Source organism: Syngnathus scovelli, chromosome 11, assembly GCF_024217435.2.
Source record: "Syngnathus scovelli strain Florida chromosome 11, RoL_Ssco_1.2, whole genome shotgun sequence".
Lineage (NCBI taxonomy): Eukaryota > Metazoa > Chordata > Actinopteri > Syngnathiformes > Syngnathidae > Syngnathus > Syngnathus scovelli.
This window is the reverse complement of record NC_090857.1, coordinates 3070764-3098003: the sequence shown is the minus strand read 5'-3', so window position 1 is coordinate 3098003 and position 27240 is coordinate 3070764. Positions and strand designations below refer to the sequence as shown.

At 42.2% G+C, this 27240-nt stretch overlaps 4 protein-coding genes across 6 annotated transcripts; 2 read left to right on the top strand and 2 right to left on the bottom strand.

Annotated features, from left to right (window-relative positions):
* Positions 1–17: 17 nt before the first annotated feature.
* LOC125976741 (solute carrier family 41 member 1) lies at positions 18–5814 on the top strand. 3 transcript variants are annotated; one of them, XM_049732590.2, is made up of 10 exons: positions 18–144; positions 1730–1788; positions 1925–1996; positions 2096–2240; positions 2306–2452; positions 2627–2771; positions 2836–2915; positions 3756–3890; positions 3964–4112; positions 4408–5814. In XM_049732590.2, the coding sequence occupies exons 2-10, from the start codon at positions 1759–1761 to the stop codon at positions 4570–4572; spliced, it is 1068 nt and encodes a 355-aa protein (XP_049588547.1). In that variant the 5' UTR covers positions 18–144; positions 1730–1758; the 3' UTR covers positions 4573–5814. The 3 variants fall into 3 exon arrangements, with proteins under 3 accessions (XP_049588547.1, XP_049588550.1, XP_049588546.1); XM_049732593.2 differs by lacking the exon at positions 18–144 and having other exon boundaries at positions 166–1788; positions 4262–4559; XM_049732589.2 differs by lacking the exon at positions 18–144 and having other exon boundaries at positions 168–1788.
* Positions 5440–13132, bottom strand: LOC125976743 (carbohydrate sulfotransferase 11). The gene is made up of 3 exons (XM_049732595.1): positions 12706–13132; positions 8829–8908; positions 5440–6990 (listed from the first exon to the last, which is right to left on the bottom strand). Exons 1-3 carry the CDS (start codon positions 12797–12799, stop codon positions 6148–6150), a joined length of 1017 nt encoding a protein of 338 aa, XP_049588552.1. The 5' UTR covers positions 12800–13132; the 3' UTR covers positions 5440–6147.
* Positions 13133–14881: 1749 nt separating this feature from the next.
* txnrd3 (thioredoxin reductase 3) lies at positions 14882–21417 on the bottom strand. Its single transcript, XM_049734644.2, has 16 exons — positions 21074–21417; positions 20626–20686; positions 20176–20285; positions 19689–19796; positions 19480–19552; positions 19219–19338; positions 18989–19131; positions 18602–18717; positions 17721–17946; positions 17512–17604; positions 17285–17361; positions 16583–16739; positions 16390–16497; positions 16204–16299; positions 15921–16055; positions 14882–15849 (listed from the first exon to the last, which is right to left on the bottom strand). Exons 1-16 carry the CDS (start codon positions 21188–21190, stop codon positions 15787–15789), a joined length of 1803 nt encoding a protein of 600 aa, XP_049590601.1. The 5' UTR covers positions 21191–21417; the 3' UTR covers positions 14882–15786.
* A 944-nt stretch (positions 21418–22361) lies between these two features.
* On the top strand, positions 22362–26812 carry bin2b (bridging integrator 2b). Its single transcript, XM_049734645.1, has 12 exons — positions 22362–22565; positions 23256–23336; positions 23825–23879; positions 24250–24344; positions 24484–24579; positions 24678–24785; positions 24852–24937; positions 25022–25097; positions 25189–25274; positions 25406–26009; positions 26189–26281; positions 26422–26812. Exons 1-12 carry the CDS (start codon positions 22470–22472, stop codon positions 26521–26523), a joined length of 1578 nt encoding a protein of 525 aa, XP_049590602.1. The 5' UTR covers positions 22362–22469; the 3' UTR covers positions 26524–26812.
* The last annotated feature ends 428 nt before the right edge of the window (positions 26813–27240 follow it).

Here is a 27240-nt window from a genome sequence, read left to right as displayed (position 1 = left end):
CATGTGGCTACAATGGTGGAGGAAAAGTTCCCCTTTGCAGTCCATAAAGAATCTTCCCGGATGATCTGCCTGCAGGTGATGCCTTCATATATGCTGGCTGGACTCGGCATGGTGACGGCCGGCGTTCTGCTAGACCAAGTGCAGGTCAGTGACAATAAATATCGTTTGCAGCCATTTGGAACTACAATATATTTGCTAATGCTGACGTTGAAAGTACATCGTATGCACTTCATTGATTAATGTCTAGTATTTTTTTCCCTCTCACGACATCATCTTTAAGATTCTAAATCAAACTCCTTGTCATCGTAATAACTGTCAAGAAAGCTAACGAGATTCAACAAGCTGTTAACATCTGTCCATGTGCTCATGGAGCTGTCCGACGTGCCAAGATTTGATTTGTGAGCTTCAGCTGTTTGGCGGTCGCGATGACCTTGCGCGTGACCATACAAACAGGACAATTACGTGGGCAAATAGACACTTTGATACAGAGTCTGGAATTGTATTTGGAAGTAGAATCCAAATGAATACAAGGATTAGATAGACAAATATAAGCCATATTAATTATAATTATATTTTTGTACAATATGCATCCATTTGTTATGTTCTGTGCTCCAATATAGGTAATAAATCACTGTGCGATTCTTCTGCAGCATCATTATTCACACAAGTCAGAAGGGGGAGCAGCTGAGAACAAAGAACTGCTCAGAGCAATGTCCCATGTCCCAAAGTCGAATTTCAGCTGAGTCATTCTGAGTATGTGTGTGTATGTGTGTGTATGTGAGAGAGGTGCGGAAGATAATCGCTACACTGCAGGCTTGCACATATTTGTAGTTGGCTAACCATACTGATAAAAATCAGTTTATAGACAGCGTGCATGACTTTATTGGTCAAAGAGGACATGCAGGAGGCTTTTCAGGCGACAGCACGTGTCAGTGAGCAGGTAGAGCACCTGATGCTGGGAGATGCGGCACCCACCGAGGACATCCAAGAGCAGAGGAAGGAGGAGGAGGAGCTACGTAAGGAGCGAGGGCAGAGCAAAAGAGCGGCTCAAGACGAAGAGAGCGCGCTGGTCATTGCACAGACCACATGCATTCAGATTCTACCTGGATTCTTTCATCATCAAGGACATTGTGATTTCATCTGGACTTCTGACGTCACTCATCTTGACCCTGATTTGTCAACTGAAACAGACATTGTATTATTGCCGTGATGAAACTGAAGAAGGTGCTTCAGGTTCCCCAAGAGAGGGAGCTGTGGATGGAGAATGAGGAGAAGGAAGACTTGAGAACTGAGAAGAAGCTGCTGGCCTTCTGGATGTCCTTGTCCTTGCGTACTTGGACCCTTTTGAGGCCCCGTGACAGGCCTGGCTTTCAGCGCTCTGCCTCAGCCGCTCGGCTAATCAAAAGTGAAGTGTGAGGAATGTGTGTGGGCGAATGTGTGTGTGTGTATGAGTGTGTGTGAGACAAGATGCTTCACAGACCTGTCATACTTCCTGTTTTTAAGTGCTTCAAGTACCATTCCATACCATTCCAGATCAAGGAGGATGTTCCAGGATCACCTTGTGACTGTCAAAGACACTATTACCTGTTTTTTCATTTTGTTTTTTTGAATTGAAAGCCAATCGTTTTAAGATGATGAAAAAGAATTGCACAGGATTTCTATTTTTGTGACGTTCTCCAGCACTGGGCGGTGTTTCAAGAGATCTCAGATGTTTTTATCTTGGTTCCAGCCCTGGTAGGACTGAAAGGGAATCTGGAGATGACATTGGCATCCAGACTGTCAACAGCCGTGAGTGGAAAGATAATCCCAACATAATCATAATTTTTGTTTCTTCATTTGTTTTAGTGTTGCGCTATCTCATTGCATGGATCAAATGTAAAGTTTTAAATGTCCACAATGGCACTTGTGGTGCTTCCATGTGCAGGCCAACACTGGGCAGCTGGAGGAACCTCAGCAGCAGTGGAGGACAGTTTGCTGCAATTTGGCTCTCATCCAGGTGATAGACAGCATCCGTCCGTCTCCGAGTGTCCTCATCAGGCTTGCATCATGTCAACCTAAGTGTGCTTTTGAAATTTTGGACTCATAAACCACAAAGGTCCAGGCCACCGTTGTGGGTTTCCTCGCCGCCGTGGCAGCAGTGAGTCTCGGGGCCGTGACAAGAGGTCGAGTGGATGTTGTCCACGCCGCCATCCTGTGTGCCAGCAGTGTCACCACAGCCTTCATCGCTGCGCTGTCTCTCGGTCAGACAAATACACAACAGAGAAAATGTAAACTATACGTGGTGATTATCTTGCTACCCGAGCAGGCCTGGTGATGGTGGCAGTGATCATCGTGTCCAGGAAAGTAGGCGTCAACCCAGATAACATAGCCACGCCCATCGCGGCCAGCCTGGGTGATGTCATCACCTTGTCCCTGCTTGCTGGGGTCAGCAGCTTCTTTCTCTACTACAAAGGTGAGAGTTTAATTTGAGTTTTGAAAGCTTTCCCAGGAAAACCTTCCAGGGAAAATGAATTGACTCATATTTTCTCTCGCAACAAGAGGGCAGTAATGTCCACACTTTTTTTCCCATGCATGTTGGTTGAAAACATATAGATGAAATGGAATTAATGGCTGTACACATTTGCAGACACGTGGCACCTGCCTCTTGCAGCGTGTGCCTTTTTCCTGCTTCTTGTACCGGTGTGGGTCCTCATCGCCCGCCGGTCCACAACAATCAGAAAAGTCCTGAGGTCAGGCTGGCAGCCAGTTCTTTTGGCCATGTCGCTCAGCAGGTCAGTTGGCACTTTTACAGTCTCCTCTCAGACAAGATTGAATCATTTGTTTGATTATTTGCAGTGTCGGCGGTCTGATTTTGGATAAGACAGTGAGCAATCCAAATTATGAGGGGATGGCAGTGTTCACGCCAGTCATCAATGGTAGGTAGAACATTACTTTGATCCAAAACATCTTAAATATTGGAAGAAGTCACATGTGTCATGTTTTCAGCTGAGTCAGCAGAGTTATGACATTGAAAGAGACACGTCTGAAGCGAACAGCAGCTGCGAATTCAGTCTTGTGTTTGTGTTGCATCTCTCCCATGCAGTCTCGGCACACACGGCACGTCTTGGCTTTCCTGCTCAGGAAGCCTTTTTGCATTCCAGCGAAGCGCTTCACTGACTAAAATGCTTCTTCTCTTTGGTCCTACTCATGCATTTTAGTTCCAAGATATGCAAATACATGTTCACGCTTAACGCATCTGCTTTAACGTCAAAATGTTAGAGCTACAATTTGAGTCCATTTGCAAAAAAGTATTTTAAGTATTTGGGTGGATAACTTGTGGGCTGAGTTGACAAAACAACTATTGTCATGAGTAGGCAGCATTGGGGAGACAATTTCAGTGAAGCAAGGCAACTTTGAGTTTAGTTTCAAACACATAAAACAGAAAATAGTCACGCTGGGATCATAAAACAAATAAAAGGTCGACAAGCCAATCTACAAGCCCTACACACAGACACAATGATCTGAAAAGAAGGGAAAGGAAGCAAGGAAACAAATACTTACAAACTGACGAGACAACAAGGAACATCTGGAGAGGGCACAAGTGGCTGATGAAGCTCATTGGTCAGCATGCTGACGAGAACACGTGGGCGTAACCCCAATGAGAAAAATAGGCCAAATACTACAAAATAAAAGTGAAACAAAGCAATAAAAAAAATATATATATATAAAATAGAGATGGCTAAAACTGGCATCAGCACTATCTCTTGTCCACGCAGGTGTTGGAGGAAATCTAGTAGCCATCCAGGCCAGTAGGATGTCTACTTTCCTTCATTATTGGAGTGTTCCTGGAGCTCTGCCATTCAAAATCAGCACGGGCTGCCCTGGACCCTACGCTACTTTCTTTTCCTCAGGTCCAGAACACAAGAAAAAAAAAAAAACACTCACTGAATACGCGTACTTAGTTTTCCTTCTGCATCTGCTCAGACATGAATTCCAAATCAGCCAGAGTGTTGGCCATGCTCGTAGTCCCGGGTCACCTCCTTTTCCTGTATATGATCCATCTTCTGCAGGCAGGTCACACAGCCATGTCAGCTGCCTTCATCCTTTGTTACCTGTCGGCCGCATTGCTTCAGGTGAGGTTGAATCGTCTCATTTAACTCATTTGGATTTTAACGTCGACACTGTATTCCGTATAAATAAACGCCTTTTGACAAATACTAATGTTAGAAATAGGCAAGATCTTAACCATCTGTCTTTTTTCCTGCTTCCTGATGAGTTGAAGATGGTGTTTGAAAGCCGACGCCGTAATTCCGTAAACCTGACAGATGTGTCGCTGAGACCGACCTGATGCTTTTTCCTCTCACGTCTGACAGTGGACTCTTTAACAATTGAGGATGATTTCTCCATCTCACTGCTGCCATTGACCAGGTGGTGATTCTTCTGCATGTAGCCAACCTGATGGTGAGGTGGCTGTGGCAAAGGGGCTTGGACCCGGACAACTTCTCCATCCCCTACCTGACAGCACTGGGCGACCTGCTGGGAACGGGTTTTCTGGCCCTAAGCTTCAGACTGATTCACAAGACCAACTTGTGAAAGGAACACCCATGCAGGAATTTAGAGTTTGTGTAAACCTAGTCAGTCAGTTGTGTTTAGCTAACTAAGCCCCTAGACACAGACTAGAAACTTAAAAAGCTGTGTACTTGCTGACCTTAGCTTTGTAAGCTAACATACTTATGGAAAAATAATGCTGTGCAAAGTAGATCAATGTTTGACAGCAATGACTAATGCAAGTATAAAAATATCAAAAGAAATATTCCCCTAGTACTTTATAGTTTATGTTATAAGACAGTATTATTTTACCAATGAAGCATTTTACACATTCGCGTCAGTAGGGAGGTCAAATAGTTGGCATGTTTTTTCTGCCAAAAATTTGAATGTATCCAAATCTCTTGTTCAAGGGAATGTTTGTTGAAGTTGATGGAATGTAACCAAATGAGGTCATTGCATACTAGTTTGCATATTTTCCAGCTCACTGTTAACAGTATTGATGTATAGTTTATAGTTTTAGTATCATCTCAGTGGAAATATTAAGATGACACAACCAACAAATATCAACGATGCGCTTTAGTGTTGTAATTTTACAACTCTTGTCAGATCTTGCATTTAATAGAGTAATTAAAATGTACAGTGCGGTATTCAGCCTATCAATTTTTCCAACGTCCAAATGTACGTTTTCTACACTTGCGTATGTCGAGACAGCGGGATGAGATTTCGATGAAGGCTTCCAAGATGAATGTCATAAAAGAATATGAGTGGCTTGCATATTCTGGTGTTGTTGCAATATTTTAGCTCCAGAAGTGTTACGCAAACGGTAGATTGCGATACTTTTTTCTCCTTGTCTAGAATTGTACATGTTTGTCATGCTTGAGTGTTGCGTTGGCCAATATTTATTCCAATAAATGTTGTTGCTCGATGACGTTTATTTGAAAATGTTGCCAATGTTTGTTGGCTGGCTTGATGCAATTCAGTCCAAAATAGCACAATAAATACAAAACAATTTTGTCACAACATTATAAAACGAAACACAGGCACGTTTAAAAAAAAAATTCTCTGGGGTCATATAAAGGTTGACCGTCAAAAGGCACATAAGAGACATTCACTGTCCAAAATGCAATTAGAAACGTCCATTGTGCTATTGTAACATCACCCCCAACAGAGAAATCACATTTGTTGTGCAAATTCACTAAGACAAAAACAAACACGTCAAATTTAAAAATAAATGTACACAATCACAGACTACTCACTGGTGGCGCTAAGGGGGAGCAAAGATATCTTTTTGCAGATAAATACAAACACATTTTTGGGAAAATTGTGATCAACATTCACTATATGGGTGGGGTGGAAAACAGTTCTTGATACAAATTGTAAAACACCCAAAAGTTAGTTACCTGGCCTGGCACTTGGGTGGGCCATCACATATTAGAGGGGGGCTCCCCCCCCCCAAACTCCACCAGCACTAGTACTCCCTTGAGCACCATGAACAGTAAAATATGAAATCATACCTTGTGTGTCTCGAATGTGGCGGTTCACCCATACAAACAAATGCATGCGCAGGTTTATTGTTGTCATCCACCGTTTACGGATGTACAACACGACACCTCAGCCTGGTCAAAACTTAAGGTATGCTGGCACAGAGTAGTTGAATAACAGGAAGTCCATGCGAAAGAGGTTGTATAGCTTCTTCTGATAGAAGGGGCTGATGTTCAGGAAGAGCTTTGCAGCCATGTCCCCCGTGGTCCTGGCGCTTTTGGACGAGGCCGGAAAGCTGAGCTGGTCCGCCACGCCGGCCAGCCGTAGCACGTAGCTGGAGTCCTGCTCCAGCGTCTCGTATTTACCCACCACGTCGTAGTGGATGAGGCAAGGGTGGCACAGCGAGTGCACCCGCTCCCAGTGCTCGTTGAAGGGTTCCTCGATCTGCGTGGCCGGGTCCACCAGGTAATAGACGAACTCCTCGAAGGAGACATCGTTGCCTTTCTCCAAAGCTTCTGGCTGCGGGTTGGGCCTGTGGCGGCGCACTATCTTGGTGCCGTATCGTTTGTGGAAAGCCGTGTTGTAGCTTCGTGTGAATTTGTTTCGGTAGGCCGACACCAGCCGTTCGAACGGCTCGCGCACAAACACAAACTTTAAGTAGGAGCGCAAGCGTTGGTTGATCTGGGAAGCTGAATACTCGGACAAGGTGCGCAGGTTTCCGGAGACGTGGGCCTCGTTCGCCGGTATGTCCAGCGGGTCATGGCGGGATCCGGCGGTGCCGGTCAGGACCATGAGTACTCGTTTCCAGTTGGTGCAGGCCACTTTGGGGACATAGCAGTACAGCAAACCATGCTGGTCATCTACAATCACGTGCTTCAGGTCTTCCGGGATAAGGACTCTACGCTTTCGGGTGTAGGAGCGACAGGCCTCTTCTAAAAACTCCCGCCGGTCCTGATGGATTGCCTGCACTGCTGACTCCACCTACAAAGGAAGACACAATGAAGAAGATGGATGGACTGAGTGAGAACGTACTCGAAAATGCATAATTTGGAATCTTTGTAAAAGATTGAAATTTTAGTTGATCACGCACCAACCAATAGCACAGGGGAACTGTTCCGTCCTGCAATGTGTAAACTCTTTAATAAAATTCAAACTAGCACGTGGACAGTGGTTCAAAGTACAACTTGTCCTTCTTCTCAAAGGGAACATCTTTGATCGTTCAAGTCTTGCTTGTTCAGTGCTGAGCTTTTATGAAGAAAACCCCAAAAGCAAGTCTTCAATGTAATAACGTTTGAAGAAGATGGATTGTTTTCCATCCTGTATATGTGTTTGCCTCTTAATTAGAAACAGCTTCAGATATCAGCCGTGATACGCTCTCACGGATGTCAGGCCAGCCCCGAGAGGATTGAAATTTCTATGCGCTGCACACAAGCTATAGTCTGCGGTGAATCATTTGTGACTGGAGGATGAAACGCAACCAAAAGTGATTAGATTCCGCAGCAAAGCAACAAAGACAAAAGGAGAGGGAAAAAAAGATGAAATATTCAGCGTGTGGTGAAAACGGGACTCTATAGAAGCCGCTGCTGGATGGCGTCCACGAAATCTGTGTGCACCCCGTTAGATTGACAGTTTGTTGTAAGGCATCTTTGTCTTTACATCAACTACAAACGTATCCGCCATGATGACCACGGCATAGCTCAGCGGGAAACCTTCACTTGGATGTGCCATACGAGTTTTTAAACAAAACAATCTGGTTCCAATCATAAGATCGGCCCAAATGAAATTGGCAGTCGTTTTACATGACACTGAAACATAAATCTTGCCTTCGTACCTCAGTGATACAAAAACAAATACGCTCTGACAGCGAGACCATGCAATTTGTACGATGGCTCTCGACTCGATTTGCTCGTTTTTCTTTCTTTTGCACTCAAATGTCACGGTAAAGTTCGTCATTGTCTTCTGCTTAACGTCGCCAAGGCAAACACATCAATAAATGTCACTGAGGTAATTCAGCAAAGATGTTTGACCTTTTAAGTAGAAAAAGCCTCAGTGATTGGCATGAGTAAAACGCTGGGGAGATTAGGAGAGTTTTGTGTATCGGTCGGGATCTTCATTCAGCTAGGTAAAACCAAACAGAATCTTTGGATTCGTTTTTAGATACACTTGCATATTCTGCCTTGGATTTAACAGCATAGGCTCTTATATAACCTTTATTTAATGAGGGTTCTAGTCAAGAAAAAAATCAATGTGGGCTAAATTAGATGAGACAGGGTGGAATTTTTTTTCCCCAAATTTAAATGTTAAAGTTGTCATCCGAAATAGCAAGACATGTGGAAATTACTCGACGAAAGTATTTGTTGATAAACGAAAGCATCAATTTCTGGTATCCAGTAATCCGAACAGCTTTCCTTCCAAACAATGTGGTTTCCCTGCTCGCAATTACAACAGCAATTTAGTGTTCTCAGCAGGAGGCCCAATTGTATATAACTGCTTACTAGCTCATAAAATAGTGGTGAGAAAACAGAAGGATGTACTTGGTGAAATGGAAGTATGGCTTGCTTCCTAACACAGGGAGGCATTTCGTAAGAGGAACCATTTCGCTTGCATCCAAAAAGGACACTCAAGCCATGAGCAACTGGCCCCTTCGAAGCGAGCACTGGATGTTCTGGGTGGGAAATGCTTCAAATTAGAGGAGCAGGCCAAATCTCCCTGAAGAGCTGCAAGTTCTCAAGCAAAAACATTGGACAGCTGATATTTAAAACGCAACACTCACTCTGGGAAAGAAAACAAATGTGGGTTCACAGCTTTTTTTTACTTACCTGGTCACCGTCGTAAAGTGTCTGCAGAGGACTCCTCCTGGCTTTCTGCCCGTTGCTTCTATCCCCGAGTTGCTCCGAGGCTGCGGGAAAGTGAGGAAGCACAAAGTAACAGTCATTAAAACATACTGGAAGAAGCACGGAGCCAAGTGCAAAGATGGAAAAATAAAACATTTGGGGTTAAAGCATTAAGTAGGTCCACGTGAGGAAAATATGCTCATTATGTTAAATCAGGATAGGGTAGCTTGGAAAATTTGGAGGATAAAAATAGAACCAGAGGAAAAATAGATAACTACAGGCTGACTAGACACCTTTCTTTAAAGTCTAGGCTCATTTTGATGATGGGAGGATTGGAGATAGTGAAAAGGCACGTGTGCATTTCAACATGTGGTGTAGCTTTGTTGGTGCGTGAAAAGATGTTGGCCTGCAATCACAAAGTGGGGTTGGGCAGAATTACGCAAATTAGACTGTACAGCAATAATTCCATCCCTGGAGTAGCAGGCCACCCATCAAATGTGAAATGAAACAACTTTTGTCAGCTGGCAACTTTTGAAACTGTGCTTGTAAACAAGCTGTTCTCGACTTAATATGAGGCAGGCAGGCAGGCGCACGACATGAGCCTCGTAAACAATTTATTTGCTGGATCATTTTACATTTTATTTGTAAAAAGGAAGACAAAAACACAAATACCAAAAAGATGATTTGTGAGCGTAGCACGAACGTGACACCTGTGACAGCTTGTTTACGAGCAAAAGTGACAGCTGCAAGGAGAAAACAAGCCAAAGCAATTTCCAGCGTTGTCATCACAACGAAATTTGAAAATGTATCAACACACAGACACAAGTAACACTGGACGAGCAACACGGTGTGACAGAATGGACATTGGATGAAGTCACTGGAATGTGTCAGGTTGTTGTCATGGCAACAGTGAGCTAACATTTAGCAGGCGTCAAGATGCGAGGGGGGGCACACGCCGTAAGACTGATGTCTTTATGTTTTTTTTTATATTTATCTTTGCTCCTGTCTCACTGTGAAGTGTGTGTGAATGTTAACGGGGCCGCTCAGCTATCAATCACTGAGCGATTGTGAAACAAGTAGGCTAGCAATTATATTTGAAAGAACATCTCTTGAAATTAGAGAACGTTGGAGCCCCGCTATTTGCGCCGCTGCCTTCTGTTTAATGTAAGACAGTCCTCCCTTCCCTCCCCCTTTGAATTTGCATTTGTCCAACTTTTGGGTGTGGAATGCATTTCCCAAACAGTACAGTATATCTGCTGTTTGTGAAATCCCACAGCCCTATCCCACCCACTGTTGCAGTGAGATTCATCCAGAAAGGAAAAGAAAAAAAAAAAACTCACGGTATTGGTTTAACCCTGTCTAGACCCGAACGAGCAAAGGCCTTCTCGCCTCTGCATTCCTCTAGACCTGTTCAGAAACAGGAGCTTTTGCAAAAAATGCAAAATATATAGAAGACGATGTGTGTTAGTCCGGTCCGGGTCATAAACGAACCTCTGTTTTTAAGTCCCACTGGGAGAAGCACCCCCCCCCCCCTCTTCCCATTCCTGCCAAAAAGCTTTACTGAGCGAGAGACTGTACAAGGGAAGGCCTGATCTTTTTGCCCACAAATGTGTGTTTGAAGGGTGTTAGCGCAAAGGCAGGGCTTGGGGGTGGTGCCATGAGTATTTTTTGATGGCTTGGAAGACTGTATGCAGATGGCGGATTAGAGATCATTTGCATATGTAACATCCCATCTGTTGCAAACTAGTTGCATATGCATGCTGTAAAAAAAAGGGTGCAAGGAGTGCAAATGTTAGTGTGGAGCCTCACATATTAAGTTTCCTTTCAGAAGTCACATGTGATTTTAAAAATAAAAAAAAGAGGGCACAAACTGGCGTGGTGAGCGTACTGCAGGTGATGCTAAAGTTCGGAGCAGATTTTTTTAAACAATGAAAAGGGGGAGAAATGTGGAAGATCCTAACAATGCCAAAAACATAGCTAGAGCTGTCGCTTATGAATATTTTTTATTGATTATTCCATTGATTATTCCATGGATTAATTGGATGCAATTTTATTTTGTATGAAGTGGTATTTTAAAACCACCACCAAATTTATTGTTTGGTATTATTTCGTGATAAAAACAACTATGTGACAATTAAACAATATCATTCAAGTGGGATTAATGTTGTACTCAGCAAACTTTTTGAAACCGCTTCAGTTTGTGACGCATTTACTGGATTCTAAAGTAAAAGCAGATGTTGATTTTGTCATTCTGTAAAAATCAGTGGAGCATCACCTAGCCACTAATAAAAAAAGGTACTGTACCAATAAGTCAGATTTTGTAAAATCACTCTTTTGAGCACACAGCATCTAAATCTTGATTTATCGCATAATGATTTTTATCAAAGCAAAGCTAAAGACAGTTAAAAGTTTGTTTTAATATGTGACTGTTCTCTGTTAGGTCTGTCAACACTTGACTATATTGACTTAATCGATTATGCCAAAGCAGAACGAAAGGAAGCTTTTATGAATGCAAACTTGGGAAACTACTCTAAGTGCATTTCATTATATTATTTCACTTTCAAATTGTCAACCCTAACCCCCCTTCTCATTGTCCAAAATTAAATAGACGTAAGCTATAGATTGTAAGCACACAGCACAGTCAATGCAAACACTTGACAAACTCGAGTCACTCCCCTAACCTCTTCCCACCGAGCAGCACGGGAGATATACGTTTTCTTGGCATAGGATATTTCAAGGTAGTCTGTATCTGAATGAGGCCATTGTGTGTGATGGCCAAAGGACCTGGAAAAGGTTTTTGGCCTTCGGGCAAATTTCGCAACCTGCCAGCTGCCACCCAATTGAGGAAACACGAAGCAGTTTGCTCATAAAATTGTTCCTCACCTCATTTCTGCATGTGACGAGTTTGTATCATTTTCTACACCCTATCTACGTTTCAGGATTTGGACATTTATTTGCGTTTATTGTACAAACAGGAAGCGATGCCTCTAAATCAGGGTTGGTGTAGGCACCAGGCATGGCTGTCCGTGGCATCTCTGCATCACTTCTGTCGGTATGCTTTTATTAGTTTACCGTAAACAGTGTATAAATTGTTCATAAATATTGATTATTGGTGACAGAAAATACACTCGGTCCAGCTGGTCGTTTGCACAACACCAAATACAAATCCATGCATGCTTTATGCTTGATGGCTTGTTGCCTCACAGGAAAAAAAAAAAGATCTGGTTAAATTTTGCCTTGGTTTGCACTATCTGAGTACTTATTATTTTATCAGCACCCACACACACACACCTTTGCGTCTTTTTTCTATATATACTCATTTATGCATATCCAGCATGTAAAACATGTATATATCTGCATGACACACCCACATACGTATGTATCAACACATTTATATATAATGAAAGTACAAATACAGTCTACATTTAAATGCCAATATTTCAGCGTCTAAACTTATGAGCACAAATGTGTGTGCGCCAATGTACCGCAACATTTGCATACAGATGCACAATTGAGGTACGGGCGCTTGGAATTGAAGCAATTCAAATGGGACACTTTGTACAAACTTTCAAGCTCGCAGCGCAGATGTGTGACGTCATGCACGCGGTGATCCCGATGCGTTATGATCCACTACTGAAAGGAGACACTTTATTTCATCCAGAGCTGCTGCAAACAATAAGGCGAATGTATAAGTGTAGTTCTTGTGATTGCATTATTGTATGTTCGCTTGTTATTTCACGATAAAGGTTCTGTAAAGCGCTTTTTTTGTTGTATCTGTTGTGAACGCACAAAATGAAGATGTATTAGATAGATGAGAGAATTTGCAGATTTTTTTTTTCTCATGCTGTTGCTTTCTACTCACCTGGTTTTACATTGCTGTTGAAATAGAAAATGACCATTACGAAGCATCCTAGACTCAGAGCAAAAAGCATTCGAATGTTTTTAGGTTTCCTCATCCTGAATCCTCAGGAGGAGACCGAGCTGACGACCAGTTCTTGCAGGGGTTCATGCAAAAAGGTGTTTTTGTTCGCTCGGACCGCCGGCTGTCGATTTGATGATGGGCATCGAGCTGTCTTTCTGACCTTTGCTGCTCCTTAACTTCCAGAGCATCCTCGCGTGTCCAGTGATTAAGAAGCGGGATCGGAAGCGCAGGATACCCCGGTACCGAAGCCAGTCCGAACGCGCGTGTTAAAGCAGGCGAGGCATTGTATTAAGAGGTGCTCTCGAAGCCCGGGTGGCTTCTTTCCAAAGGATCCGTCCTTGCCCAGTTAACTGTTCCCTCCCCAGCCCGGAAACAGCTGCTGAACCTTTCAAAATAAAACGCTCACATTGCCCTTCAATAAAATGTGATATCATCATATCATCATGCGTTGCTAATTTCTGATTTGGTGAAGCTAGCACTAATGCAAAAGAACACTGATTGGATTCTAAATATTATATTTCATTGCTAGTTAGGGACTGGAGTGATTAATGATGAAACTGCCTGACAAAATGTGATTGCGGGATGTTTCAGTGTTCCGCACCCAGCTGTATAGAATAAATAAATAAAAAATGCGTCGTAGTGATTGTTTATTGTAATAAAAACATTTCCTATTAAACGTCTGTGTGCTTTTAATTTGGAGATGATAAATTGAACAGAATTGTTTTCCTGTAACACAGCTTGCACACACGAGACATATTCATATTATGTTTGGCTTCGACGTTGGAAATGTTTATTCCACAATAGGGGCGTGCAAATATCCAATAAAGTGCAATAATATTGTCCTGTAATCTGATTGCTTGTGTCAGCAAGACATTGTAGTTCTGCAGTGCCCCCTAGTGGCGTTTGTATAGAATGTTTGTAGTTGTAGGCAAAGTAACCTGCAGTTAAAAAAGGTGAATTTGGTGCAGTTTACTTGTAGCTGAAGAAAAGTTGCTGTCGTAGCAAGAGAAAAGAATAATAATAAAACATAATAAAGTTTATGGCAATACATAGTTCATAGCAAAAAGAACCATACTTGTAAGAACATTTTCTTGATGTTACTTTTGCACCAAATTGACCTCCATGGAGCAACTGATGCCAATCTGGAGCAGTTAAACAAGGCACCGCCCCAGAAAAAAATGTTCAAAGTACATTTTTTTGTGGTGCTTCCTGAACATAGCAAGATAAACCGCTGTTTGTCGAGCTAAAAGAATGCTGATAAAGTCGATATCTCATCAATCAGTAGCTACAAGGAATACAAAGAATTTTCTTTTGAGCATCATTTACACCACATGATCAGTGGAGAATGGTTGAGTCACATCAAAATGAAACTGTCAGGTTGGGTTACACAAGTTTGGCACTCCCCAGTGACCAGTGTGTTGTAAATTGCAAGTCAGAGTGAAACAGGGATTGCGATTCGAGTCCTGTTACACAATCGACTGTCAGCAAATGTAGTTACTAATTGTGTGCTCACAAGACCTGCTTGGAGCCTTTTGGTGGTATCATGGGAACAATGCACAAAATTAGGACAATGGTACCATTTGAAAGCTAGAGATAACTGTTCTGAGAAAGCATTAATGCTCTAAATTTCCGACTCCATTTTAATTGTTAAATAAGATGTATAAATGTGCCCCTTGGATAAAACCTTCTTGTAGCAACCACATGGATCAGTCGGCCCAGTTTGTTTTATTTCTTCAAACAGGCCGTTGGTTAGAACAGAATAACAAATGTCACTGAATCGGCTCATAAGAAAAGTGTGCGTACTAAAATGGGCTGAATAAAAGAAAGCAATCAAAGGCTGTGTGGTCATGGCAACCAATGCAGGTGACACACTGTTCTGTTGTCAGATGTGACCATTGAATGAAGGCTTCGGACCAGTGACTCGACTGATCACTTGTATTGAGTCCCAGCAGCACACGAACCTTAACGCTATTATTTCTGCAGGGCTCTCTGATCTGGCCGATGTGAATAGCCGGCTCGCTTAAATGGATTATTTTTGATCCATTGTATCTGTGTGTTGCAAGATATTGCACACCCGTGTTACCACATAGCATGCAAACATTTGCAGATTTCAAAACATTGTCCAAAATTGTTTTTATTGTTTTCTCGAGCGCTATATTAAGTGTCCAGACAAAAAAATCACAATAGATTTAGAGACTTCTTACCCAAGATTGGCTACATCTTTTACATACTTTAATAATCATGCGCCACAAAATAAACCCAAAGCAGAATGAACAGCTTTGAGTAAATTGTTCTTGATTACATCTCATTTTTGTTGGATTATTTGAAGAGTGTAATTTATATTTCAAACAGGAGTTTAGGGCAGCACAGATGTGCAACACAAAACTACATAGAAAGTACAGATGGAAAGCGACTGTTTACAAATATGGCAGAATGAAATTAAGTAACAGAAGCATTAATGCACAGAAGACTGAGTACATTTGTGCATGGACAGGTGACCGTTTGCCATTCAACTTAATGAGCTGTGTTATGGGTGGGAATTATTATAGCAGGGTTGTAGAAAATTTGGACGAAGAGTCTGGGACACTATCAGCCACTTCTGCTGAGGTGCTCAATCCCTGCCCACCAAAGCATTTTGGTTTCCAGGCAAGGACATCAAAAAGAGCTCAGGCATAAAGACACATCACAAGAGTGATGCGCATACCCTCGCTCCTCAGAGAAGGACACTGAGAAGAGCCCAGTAATTTGTCAGCAGAGTAACCCCGCTGTTCAGCAGAATGCCCTCTTATCAATTCAGCTCAAGCGGAGTGAGCTCGCATCCTCTTCTTAGCTCCCACTAAACCAAAAATGAGCACCTGTGGTTTTTCAGATGCTGCTGGCCGCATTACGCAATTTGTCCTGAGAAACAACTGCCCACTTAAGGGAACAGCTGGAGTTGAAGGTTGAGGTTGTTTGGAAGCTAAGAGAAGATGGCTCGATGGACCACATGAGAGCATTCTGCTAAACGAGCAGGGTTTAACCTCAGCAACCTGCCTGAGTGATGTCACCTCCGGAACTTTTGGTCACTTCCAGAGTGGTGAACACCTGCGAGTGGGGAACGAAGACAATGGTTTCACTTCTTCTCACGTAGATAAAAAGGTGCTTTGTGTCTTTACCTCGGCGCAAGTTGGGTGGATGCCAATGGTGCCGTCCAGCTGCTGTTTGGTGGCACCACATTTCATAGCTGCACCAAAGCCTTGAGTTACCTCTCCTGCATTGGGACCCAGGTAGTGAAAGCCAATCACTCGGTCCTACAGCAAGAAAACAATGTATGTCGGGGAAATAATTAACAATCAAAGGATATAAAAGTGGTATTCTCACTGCATCACTATTAAAAAGGAACCCACTGCAATAACACCACCGAGCTGAGTAAGTGACAATTCTAGAGCCAAGTCTTACATTATCCAATTTGTTGCAGATGATCTTGGCATAGCATCTGTTATTGTCCCTGCCAGGCACAGTAAATTCCAACGGCCAAAAGAGACTGTGGAACACCTGAATTGAGTAGAAGGACCAAATAAAGTTAACACTAGCAAGCAAAGGAAGTGAATGTGGCAAACGCTGCGCATGTGTCGCCTGCATTACCTCAAGGTTGTCCTCCCCGTACAGCTCAGTGGCTCTCTCTTCAGACAGACCGCAGGAGCCATATTCCAGTGGAGTGAAGACGGTGGTGGGAACGTTGATGTAGTCGCACTAAAGAGACGGTCAATCAACAGAGTGAGACATTTTCAACACTTTCAATAAAAAAATATAAGAACAATTTTTGACGGCTGTGTACCTTGAGTGTTGCTCCTCCGTACAGACGCCGCGCCAGCAGCTTCCCGGCCTGGATAGCAACAGGAGTGAGCTCCCACTTGCCCTCCAAGATGTCTCCGATGGCATAGACGTGGGGCACGTTGGTTTGCTCTTCATCATTGACGGGAATCTTTCCATTCCTTCAAGGTGGCAAGGTGAATACAAAATGAATGAATTTAGATTTACATGCAAGATGTGTTTGTTTACATTCGTACGTAGAGCAGATTTATTCAACAATAAAAAGCAGCCGCTCGGTCTTGTGGCCATACTTGGCCAGCCCCAGCGTCATCAAAAACATTGTTATGAGCGTCACAAGACTCAAGCATGACTCAAAGCTCTCTTTTAGGCTTGCCGTATTCTTTCTTAATCCCATCTGACTGCTTTGTCTCAATCAGCCAGACATTCAAATACATATGCAGAAAATAGTCCTATGTACACAAATACAACAATATCAATTTCTTTTTTTAATGATTGGCCAAGAATCATCAAATTCAGCCAGAAAATTGACCTTCTGTGTATTTCGCATAAAAGGCCGAGCATGACCTCTGCTGTTCCAACATAATGTCGACTTTCTACTCTAAAGTAAGCAGCGCCTCCCTAATACACTTGAGAGACATGTGACTGTGAAAACTGCTGACTCACCACGACTCTTTAAAACGGCAACAATGCTCAAGATCAAACTTACTTGGGGTTAACTTTCACCCCTATCTTGTCCAGGCCGATCTTGTCGGTGCATGCGTCTCGACCCACCGCTATTAATACCTGAGGAACCCCACAGAATAAACTATAATGAATTAAAAAGAAAAAAAAAATAGAAACAGTTGGCCTAGCAAACATGTTATACTGAGCATGTATCCAATGGTTAGATGTCCAAACATAATTTTTTCCCCATTCAGAGCAGAATTGACTTACAGTGTTGTACTCTCCCTCGATGACATCATCATTCTCTGTGGACTTGGCTGTCACCTTCAGCCGGCCAGGAGTGCCGGCTTCCAATTGCTCTATCTGCCAAACACCAAACAAAGGAGGAATAGTCATGAGGTTTGAAATACTAAACCCACTATTATTTGGCTGACAGGGATACAAATACTGAAAATTAATAAACAACTCTCTCGACTTACTTTTATAGGGACATATTGCCGGATGAATTTGACACCATGTTCCTCCATATGCTCACCGGCGCGGTTTGCCATTTCCTGGTCAAAGCCGCGTAGCAGAATGGAACGCACCATGACTGTGACGTCGAGCCCGAGGCCAGCGAGGAAGCCGCCGCATTCTAACGCGACGTAAGATGCGCCGATCACCAGAGTCTTTCCGGGGCAGTACGGCAAAGAGAAGAGATCATCGCTGGGGGCAGAACAGTGGTAGGCTTCATTAGGAAAGGCAGTGAATTGCAAAGGAGGGCTTGTCAAACTGGCCAAACAGGACCGACTGACCGTTGACATTTTTATATAAACAAATCACACTTTGCCAAGTGGTTTTCAGGGCAGCCCTCTCAAACATTTAAAACTCACATTTTCATCATTATAGTCAGGTGTCGAGCAGCTTTGACAGAAGTATTTCCTTTTTTGTTTTGTTTTGGTTGAATCATTTTGGTTTCATTTGTATTACAACAGACATTGTGTGCACCAGTTGCAACACACATTATTAGTTATGAAATGACATTTACACAGATGCACTTCAAACAGGAAGGTAAATGGTAACAAATTAAATACAGGGATAATTTGTCAAATTCAACGAGGTTGTCACTTTGACTTGATTTTCAGGTTCTTTGAATCTTTGGTATGAAGAACTGTTGGACCTAAAAAAACAACAACCAAACACCGTGTGCCAAATCAACACCAAGCAAAATGTTTCCTCACCCCGTGGAGGAAATTGACAGCGTTGTCATTTTGCCTTTAAGCTGCTGAACTACCTCGTTGGCTTATTTTGCCACAGCGTGTGGTCCCAATAAAACAAATCTTTTCGTGTATAAGGAAGAAATCTAAAATTGAGCCCTCACCTTGTGATGCAGTACTCCTTGTCTCCAGGTATGCCCAGGTAACGTGGTCGCTCACCTGTTGCCAAAACAAACTTATCTGCTGTGTAAAATGTCTCCTTCCCTCGTTTGTTTAATGCCTGCGTAGAGAAGACGATGGAAATCTGCTGTCAGTGGAACGATTGCACAACAGCAGTTTTGATGTCATCATGGATAACGAAAGGAGTTTTGAAACACCTTTAGAGGCAAAGCAAAATGGACTTTCAGTTCTAAGCAAGAGCTAGTTTAGACTCGCCTAAAATGTTTCTCAACGCGAAAGCTTTTTGGCTGGTTAACGAAGTAATATGACAAAAATGTGTTTTTGCTTTATTCCAAACAAGATACATGGCGTATAATCAAAGGTTTTATTACCTTGATCTTGTGAGGTTCGACGAATTCTGCGTAGGCATTGACATAGTTGACATTCTTGTCCCTGAGCGAAACCCTGTAGCCCCAGTTTAGCGAGCCGATGTAGTCGTTAATGGCCGTCTTCATTGTCTCCCAGTTGTGTTTGACTGACCAAAGACGACGCAGGACATGAGCACCAAGTCCGACCCAACATTTGCTCTTGGCCTTTATCCATTCTTGTAATAATTGCTTACCAGTTTCATCAAATTGCCAGCCAAACTTGCGAGCGTCTTGCATGGCGGTACTGAGCAAGGCAGTCTGGTGCATCAGTTTCTTGGGAATGCAGCCAACATTCACACACGTTCCACCGAGACCTGATAACCACAGGTTCCACATCAAAAGACATTTCAAATATGGTGTCAATTTTCAATCTTGGTCATAGCATTTTTTTCTCTGTTGCAACATTTTAAATTCACACATTTCAGCCGCCACATATTTTAGCAGACCGTTCATACCCCAAGTAGTTCCTTTTGGTGTGGGAACAACAAAGTCCAAAACCATCACTTTTTTCCCCAAAGTTGCAGCTTCCTTAAAAAGACAAAATACAATGAATGTTTTAACACGACGTTGGAGGCTGATGATGCAGCTTGAGCCAGTCAAAAACTGAATAATAAAACTGACTGAAACGTCACATCTGCTCACTTTGTGCAAGCAAACGTCTCACCTTTGAACAGGACAGTCCCCCAGATCCTCCTCCAATAACAATCAGGTCATAGTCATAGTTTTCACTTTGTCCATTCAGTAGCTGATGCAGACTGCCATCTTTATGAGCCTAATAAGCACAATTAAAATTTACAGACATGAGCAATTTGCACACCTCTTTCCCCAGTATGTCATTAATAATTGTCGTTAAATACCCAGCATATTTTCTTCTCATTATCCTGCTGTAAGATGCACCAGCTGCTTTGTCATGATGAATGCAATAATTTTAAAAGCCCTTCAATACACAACAGCGTGACAGGTTTTAAAGCTAAACGAGTCCAGCAATTAGTTGAAGTAGAGACTACTTGTAAGACAGTTCCGCAACAGCTCTCGCTCATACGTCATTTGTGGATCCTAACGTGCTTGCCAATATTAATTAAATAAAAATCCAGATAAGCATTTAATGAATGTTGTATTGTGAAACAAGGAGAAAGTCTAGAAACAATTACCTGCATTGTCTTGTCACAGCCACCAACATGTGTTTTGTTGATAAAAACATTAGGAACACTTTTTTGTCCAGTCATCTCAAGCAGCATCTCCTGATAATTTGTTCCATCCTCTGTAAAAAAAAGTGTATTGCATAACAATTCATTCGTGTTTGAGCACATAAAAAGATGAAGTGTAAGATAAGAAATAAATGCAGGAATGAACAGATATGAATCTTAGGAGTAGCATGATAGATTTCCGATTTTGATTATTTCAGTTATCATTTTCAGTGTTTTTCCAATGATCTTATCTCATCAGTCTTGTGAACTTGCTGGCCAGCTGTTGAGCGCGCTTGAGATGGTAATACGATTATAAAAGGGCCTCTAACACACTATACTCGTCCGGCCGGCCGGCTTGCAGTGCTAAAAGATGCTGAGTCATTGTAGGGCTCGTAAGAAGGAAATAGATCTTACCCATGAGATCCAGCTCCACCACATTGCACTCCACTTTGAGTTCTTTGAACAACTCCTTTACCTAGACGATTACAAATATATTCAGTATACTTTATCGTATATATCCCTAGGCTCATGATGTCATAACACACAAGTTAAATGACCGCAACATAAATAAACCAGCATTGAGTGGCGGTACAAGCTAACTCGATATGCCAACGTTTCTATTAAAGGTTTAATTGACTCTGTACCTCACAGAAACAAAAAATATTTTCACATACTGTACACGTTACAATTATTTTCACCCCAAATACGAAGTGTGGTTTGGAAAAACGCATTCAAACACGAGTTTTTAGTTTACATGAACAAAAGTGTAAGAGAAACTAGACGAAGCCCGTTTACTTCGCAGGATAGAAGGTAATACTCGAAACGATACGATAAAGATTCCGTTCGATAATAATAAACATACCGTTCCACAATATGGACAATAACTTTTGCTGAAGACCACCACTTGGTTGGAGTCAATAAGCGATTGTATCCGACTTTTAAGTTCATTCTTCCCAGTTTCATTTTCGACGGGAGGCATTTTCGAGATGAGATATTTCCGTCCGAGCCTTCAGCAGCCGGCCGGTGTGCACCGAGGAAAAACTAGAGGACAAATGGAGCTTTTTCTTGAGGACGACGCTGAAGAACAATCAGATCTCTGGGTCGCCTTCCTGTCTGCTAGCAGCCTAAACCGCGCCCGAATGCGACAACGGTCCTCCCACTGTTTTATAGACAGCTATATGATGCGCTCGATTTGTAGTACGTCGTCTCCCGTTTGTTAGGGTCTCCTTTTGTCCAAATGTACTCCGCCCATTCGGCCAATACTTACCACGAAACCAACCCTCCAAAAATAAAAATAAAAACGTCACCGGGTTGCCTGGTAACATGCCATAAAAGCGTCACAATAATAAAATTCCCTCTGAATCAAATAAATAAATGTTAAATATGATTTACTTGGACGAAAAACAACAAGAGTTGGACAAAATTGTCCTAAAACTAAAATAACTGACAACAAAAGCACCCGTGAAGGCAACTAGTAGATAGTTGGTATCTGGCGCCGACTGTTGGTCAGCACATGCAATGACAAGTGACAGATTTCGCAATTTCTGGGAACGTTAACTCTGGTGCGCGTAAAGTAAATGCAAAGTAAGTTAGTGCAATTTATCTCATTATTTTAACACATCTAGACCTGTATCGAGAGAGGGGTTATTTATCCACGATGGAAATTAACTGGCCCGTCATTCCAACAAAACAGACCATAAAGCAAAGCGGGTTTCTACAAGAAGCATAAATATCCAATGTGTATATTTAATTTATTATGCTTTTGTTAACTTTTTTTTTAATATATATTAAAAAGTAACACGAGTTTCTGCTGAATATTTTTCTCACGTATATTTTGATTGTAAAGATGACAATTTGTTGCTCAGCGTCGTTTTTGCGTCACTTTGCTGAGTCAGCTCCGCTTCATCCGACGCTATCGACACGTAAGCTTTTCAGGTGAGTGGATGGATGCCTACGGGTTGAAGAAGCCAGTTTACTTTTGCAACGATAGAAAAGAGTTGTTTCAACACATTGGGACATGCGGAGACGCCCAATAATGACGACACGTCGTCGGTGATGTCAAGGAATTCACTTACCATGTGTGTGTACGTACGCGTGTGCGTGCATGCGTGCGCGTGCATATGTTGATTCATGTCATCTGCCTTGTTGCTCCACCTCCATCGCCTCCAGTTAGAAGGCAGGCCGAGGCGTACGTTGTATTTCAAGAGGAAGCATACAAGGCTAATTTCATTCCGTTGTAAAGGAGACCACAGAGTACCATGGCCGAGAATCACAAAACGGGTCAGAACCTGCAGGCGAGTGCTGGAATTCTGGCTAAACGTGTCCAGAGGTCATTGAGTCGCGCACAAGAAAAGGTAAATCGAATGTCGAGATGGTATTTAGCGTTGATGGGAAGCACGGTCCAGGAGAAAGCACACTTTTTTTGTTTTTCCAAGTGTAGCAAATGGAATATCTGCTGTTGCGTCTGGAATGTGCTGTGATCATTTTCTGTTCTGTGGTAACATGAGTTAAAAGTGTCCCGTTAATTGTCATGCCGAAACCACTTGTCTAGTTTGTTTTGTCAGAACATCACAGCTTTTTTTCCTCCAAGTCACCACTTCCTCATTGTGAACTTCCGCTGCTTTCTGAACATTCTACTATTAAAGTTTGGAGTTGTTTTGTTTGATGGAATAAAGTTGAAGAAAACACCTCCAAGGTTTTGGTGGATTTTGGTGCTCTGCCTTTGCAGACTCGAAAATATGTTAGTGATTCAGATTAAAGGTGAAAGTCATCATGAGCAGTGCTGGGAAACAAATACTGGTATTTATTGAGATGATGCAAAGCCGTAAAAGATATTTGGGGAGTTCATGATCACCTATCATGTGACACCATTCCTAAATTAACAACACCCTTCTTAGTTATTGTCAGAAATGAACGAGCTGCTGGTTTTGCATAACAGACAATATATCCACATCATACAGTGAAATGGAACCTTATCCAAATGAGTCGCAATAAAATCGATTACATGTTAAAAATAAACTAAAATCTCTATTATATTCACACAGGTCCTTCAAAAACTGGGCAAAACCTTGGAGACCAAGGATGAACATTTTGAGGTTTGCTCGCAGAACCTCAACAAACAACAGGTACATCACAAAGTAGGCCAACATGGTTAAAGAAAGTTATTTAATGCAAAGTGTAAATGAAAGATTACTAATTGTCTTTGAACTCTTTTTTTTTTGTGTGACATAAGGTGTTGTCATACACTGCCCCACCCTCATCTCTACATTTTGCTACTTTGTCTATGAAAAGTCACTGTTAAAAACAAAGTAACTATCCAAGAAAGCATTTTGAATGTCAGCAAGGGTATTGAGTTCCTTAAAGCACTTTTACTACTGCATTTTGGCAGTACTGCTTTTCAATAGGAAGGATGTTGAAGGCTAATGTGACCACTATTTTCACTTCACAAAATTCATTAAGAATTGTATTAAAAGTTAACAATATTGAAGAAATATCATTTGGACTCTTTCAGCCTTCTCCATAAGAGTTGTGTTAATGCAGTATCTTGCAACTCATGCTGTTTATTTATTTATTTATTTATTTATTTATTTATTTATTTATTGTCTGCACACAGGTTCATGGAATCAGGTTGCTTAAAGATGTGAGGGCCTACTATGGTGCTGTGAAAGGCAAGTTTCCAGTGCGTTCAAATATTTTCAGACACAATTCTTCCAACAAACTTTCATCTGAAATGGGGCTAGTGAGGAAATGGGAAGTGAATTTGGACTATTTTTGGAGCCTGCAGTCAATTTTGCAATGATGTCTGCGTCGCCTCAACGAAAAGTAAAAACAGAGTCAGCCCTTTGTTGGAGAAACATTTTGCTTTTTTTTTGTATTGTTGGCTATTAACAATATGAGTCAGGAAGCAAGTGTTGTGTTGACCTTCTCGTTGTGGGTGTAACGTTGCCATACACTTTGAAAACAATGCTACATTAATGCTCCAAGTGCCGCCGATGCAAAACTGGCAACGTGATCTAATATTCATTCTCATTTCCGCAGCTGTACACGAGACGTCGAAGCGGCTGTCCCAGACTTTGCAGGAGGTTTATGAATCAGACTGGAACGGAGCGGAGGACCTTGCTGTCATCATCGAAGTATTTTCATTGTCTTGTATTTTTTTGAGTAGTATTGACTCGTACTGTTCCTTTAATATGTCAAAGTTGTTGCAATTGGAAATGTAGCCTACACAATAATTTGATATTCCTAATTTTTAATGAATCCGTCATGATTTAGAGTGAAGATTTACTGTGGAATGACTATGAGGAGAAAATGAATGACCAGATTGTGCGCACCGTGGAAAACTATACAAACCAGTTTCCAGAGGTTAAGGTATCCATTTTTTTTTGTCTGTGCTCGTATACAAAATGAACATTTTGGCCTTGACTCCGTTAAAATGATACAAAACGGCTTGAGCATGTGTGTTTTAGGAAAGAGTGGCGAAACGCGGTCGAAAGCTGGTGGACTACGATTCAGCGCGTCACCACCTGGAGGCGCTGCAGAGTGCCAAGAAAAAGGATGATGTTAAAATTGCCAAGGTAGTGTCAAGTAGGCATTTTGATGACAATTGCACATCCATCATATCTTATCTCCTGTTTTAATAGGCAGAGGAGGAGTTCAACAAATCTCAGAATGTCTTTGAAGAGATCAATAATGAGCTGAGGGAGGAGCTGCCTCTTCTCTATCAGAGGTACGATTGACCACTTACAATGTGAACGAAAACAGAATATAAATTCATCCAAGGCTTTCAGAGAGTGTATTTGTTTGTCTACAGCCGCATCGGTTGCTACGTGACGGTGTTCCAAAACGCATCAAATCTGAGAGATGTCTTTTATAAAGAAATGAGTGTGGTAAGGAAAGGCACTTTTTCTCTGTAGTTCATCAACATTGAGTCAAAAGTTGTTGTTTTTCAACACATTTTATGATTTTGGCCATATGCAGCTCAACCGTGAGTTGTACAATGTGATGAAGAAGTTAGAAGATCAGCACTCTGGAAAAGCTTTCATCGTAAAGGGTCTGAGCAGCAGGTAACATATTGAATAATATGTATAACATATAAATAATGTTAAATAAAATAGCAATATATAAATATATATTTATAATATATAAAAAAATAGTCCTCAAAGTCCCTTATGAAGTATTCTTTATCTTTGCACAGCACTACAGCAAAGTCAAAGAAGAAGCGGTCCTTGGTCATCTCCAACCCGGTCCCATGTAACACAGCGTTCCCATCCGATCACGTGTCCCTCCATTCCGAAAATGGGAAAAATGACCTACCCTCCTCTCCTGGGCCGCAAAGCAACCCGGGTGAAACGAGTATAGTAGGGGATGCTGTCACGGCTACCAAAAGTGGGGTTTCCTCAGACTCGGAGGACCTAAGCTCCTGCGGTACCAATACACCCAGCAGGCAGTCGTCGTGCGTCAGCGAGCCCAGCGACCGCAGCACGACAAGCGAAGGTCTCGAGGCGGTGGAGCTAGAAGCCGAGCTACCTGCTAATCAGTCGGATGACTCTGCCGTCCCGAAATTTGATGTTGCCAGTGAAGAGCCAGCCTTTGATAATGATGCGCCACTCATTCATGAGCAGGAGGACAATGCAAGTCAAGCGACAGCAAAAGAAGCCAAAATGGCTCCGGTTCCTGCCCCTCGTGGATCTTCCCAGTCTGAGAAAGAGGAGGAACACAAGAAGGAAGAAGAATCTGACGTCAAGAAGCCGGCCGGCGATAACTGCGATAGCCACAATCCTCCTGGCTTTCTTTACAAGGTAAGCGGGCATGCTTACTATTCACCAGTCACCACTAAAGTTGTTTAATAATTCCACCAGAAGAAATGTTTCGGAAATTCAGTACTCCGTTTCAACCTGTGCAACATTTCTTTTGGAGAATGGCAACATTGCTTAAAGAAGTTTGGCAATCCTGAATGTTGATTGATGTTTCACACCAGGGGGTGGCGCTAAAGAGCCAGGCAGCGTCTGAAAGTGGCCAGCTCCAGTTTGAACAAGGAGAAATAATCCTAGTGTTGGCCGACACCCAGCAGGTCTGTTTCAGGTTTTTTTTGTAAATGAGTTCTTCTCCCCTTCACTGTCAAAAGAAATACACTGCAAAGTTTTTTCATTGTTTTGTTTCTTAATTTCTGTCCTTCTGTGTTTAATTTATGATGTTTGTGTGTTGCAACAGGAAGGTCTGTTGAGAGGAGTCCGGGAGGAGAGCTGGAAACTGCACAGTGATTCCGAAAATCATGCCGGGACTTTCTCAGAAGACCTCATTGGGCCCGTTTAGGCGGATTGACGCAACATTCACTCGCCTTCCTCCCATGAGGAGTTGGTGACTCACACGCGTGTGTGTACAAATGTTCCAAATTGTTTTGGGTGTGGAAGCTGCACAAACAAATTCAAGTCCTTTGTGAATACTTGCATGTTTTGGTGTTGTGCAACAAAATGTTGTGAAGCCGTTTGGATAACTAAAGCTAACATTTTCGTGTTTGTATTTTTATTCTCATGAAACACTGTGAAACTTTTTTTTTTAATGCAGTTCATAATATTTGCCAATAAAGATCAAATTTGAGAAAGCTTGCCTCATTTGATAGTTGCTAGTGTTTGGGTTGGGCGACCATCTGAACAATCAAATGACATCCAGTAAAAAATAAATTTCAAATTCTGCCCTCACAAAGCAAAACTAGGAAAATCAAGAACTGCAAGACAAGTCTGATGATCATTCGTATAAAACGAGCATCAAAGGTATGGATGAATGTTTAGCCAGACAATATTTCTAAGCGTGTGCCCCGATACCAACTGCAAGGGTTCTGGAATCGGGACACACTGCGGGGATTAAGTTACTCCTCTGGCCGGGGAATGCTTGGGGGGTCCCACAGGAGGAGTTTGTATTGCCAGACAGAGACATCTGTGTTAAGTTATTTTCACTCCTGCAACCGCAACCCAATTCCGGAGATAACGGCTCCGGTCATGATAATTGCTGTAAAGTGTTTACTAGATTAGT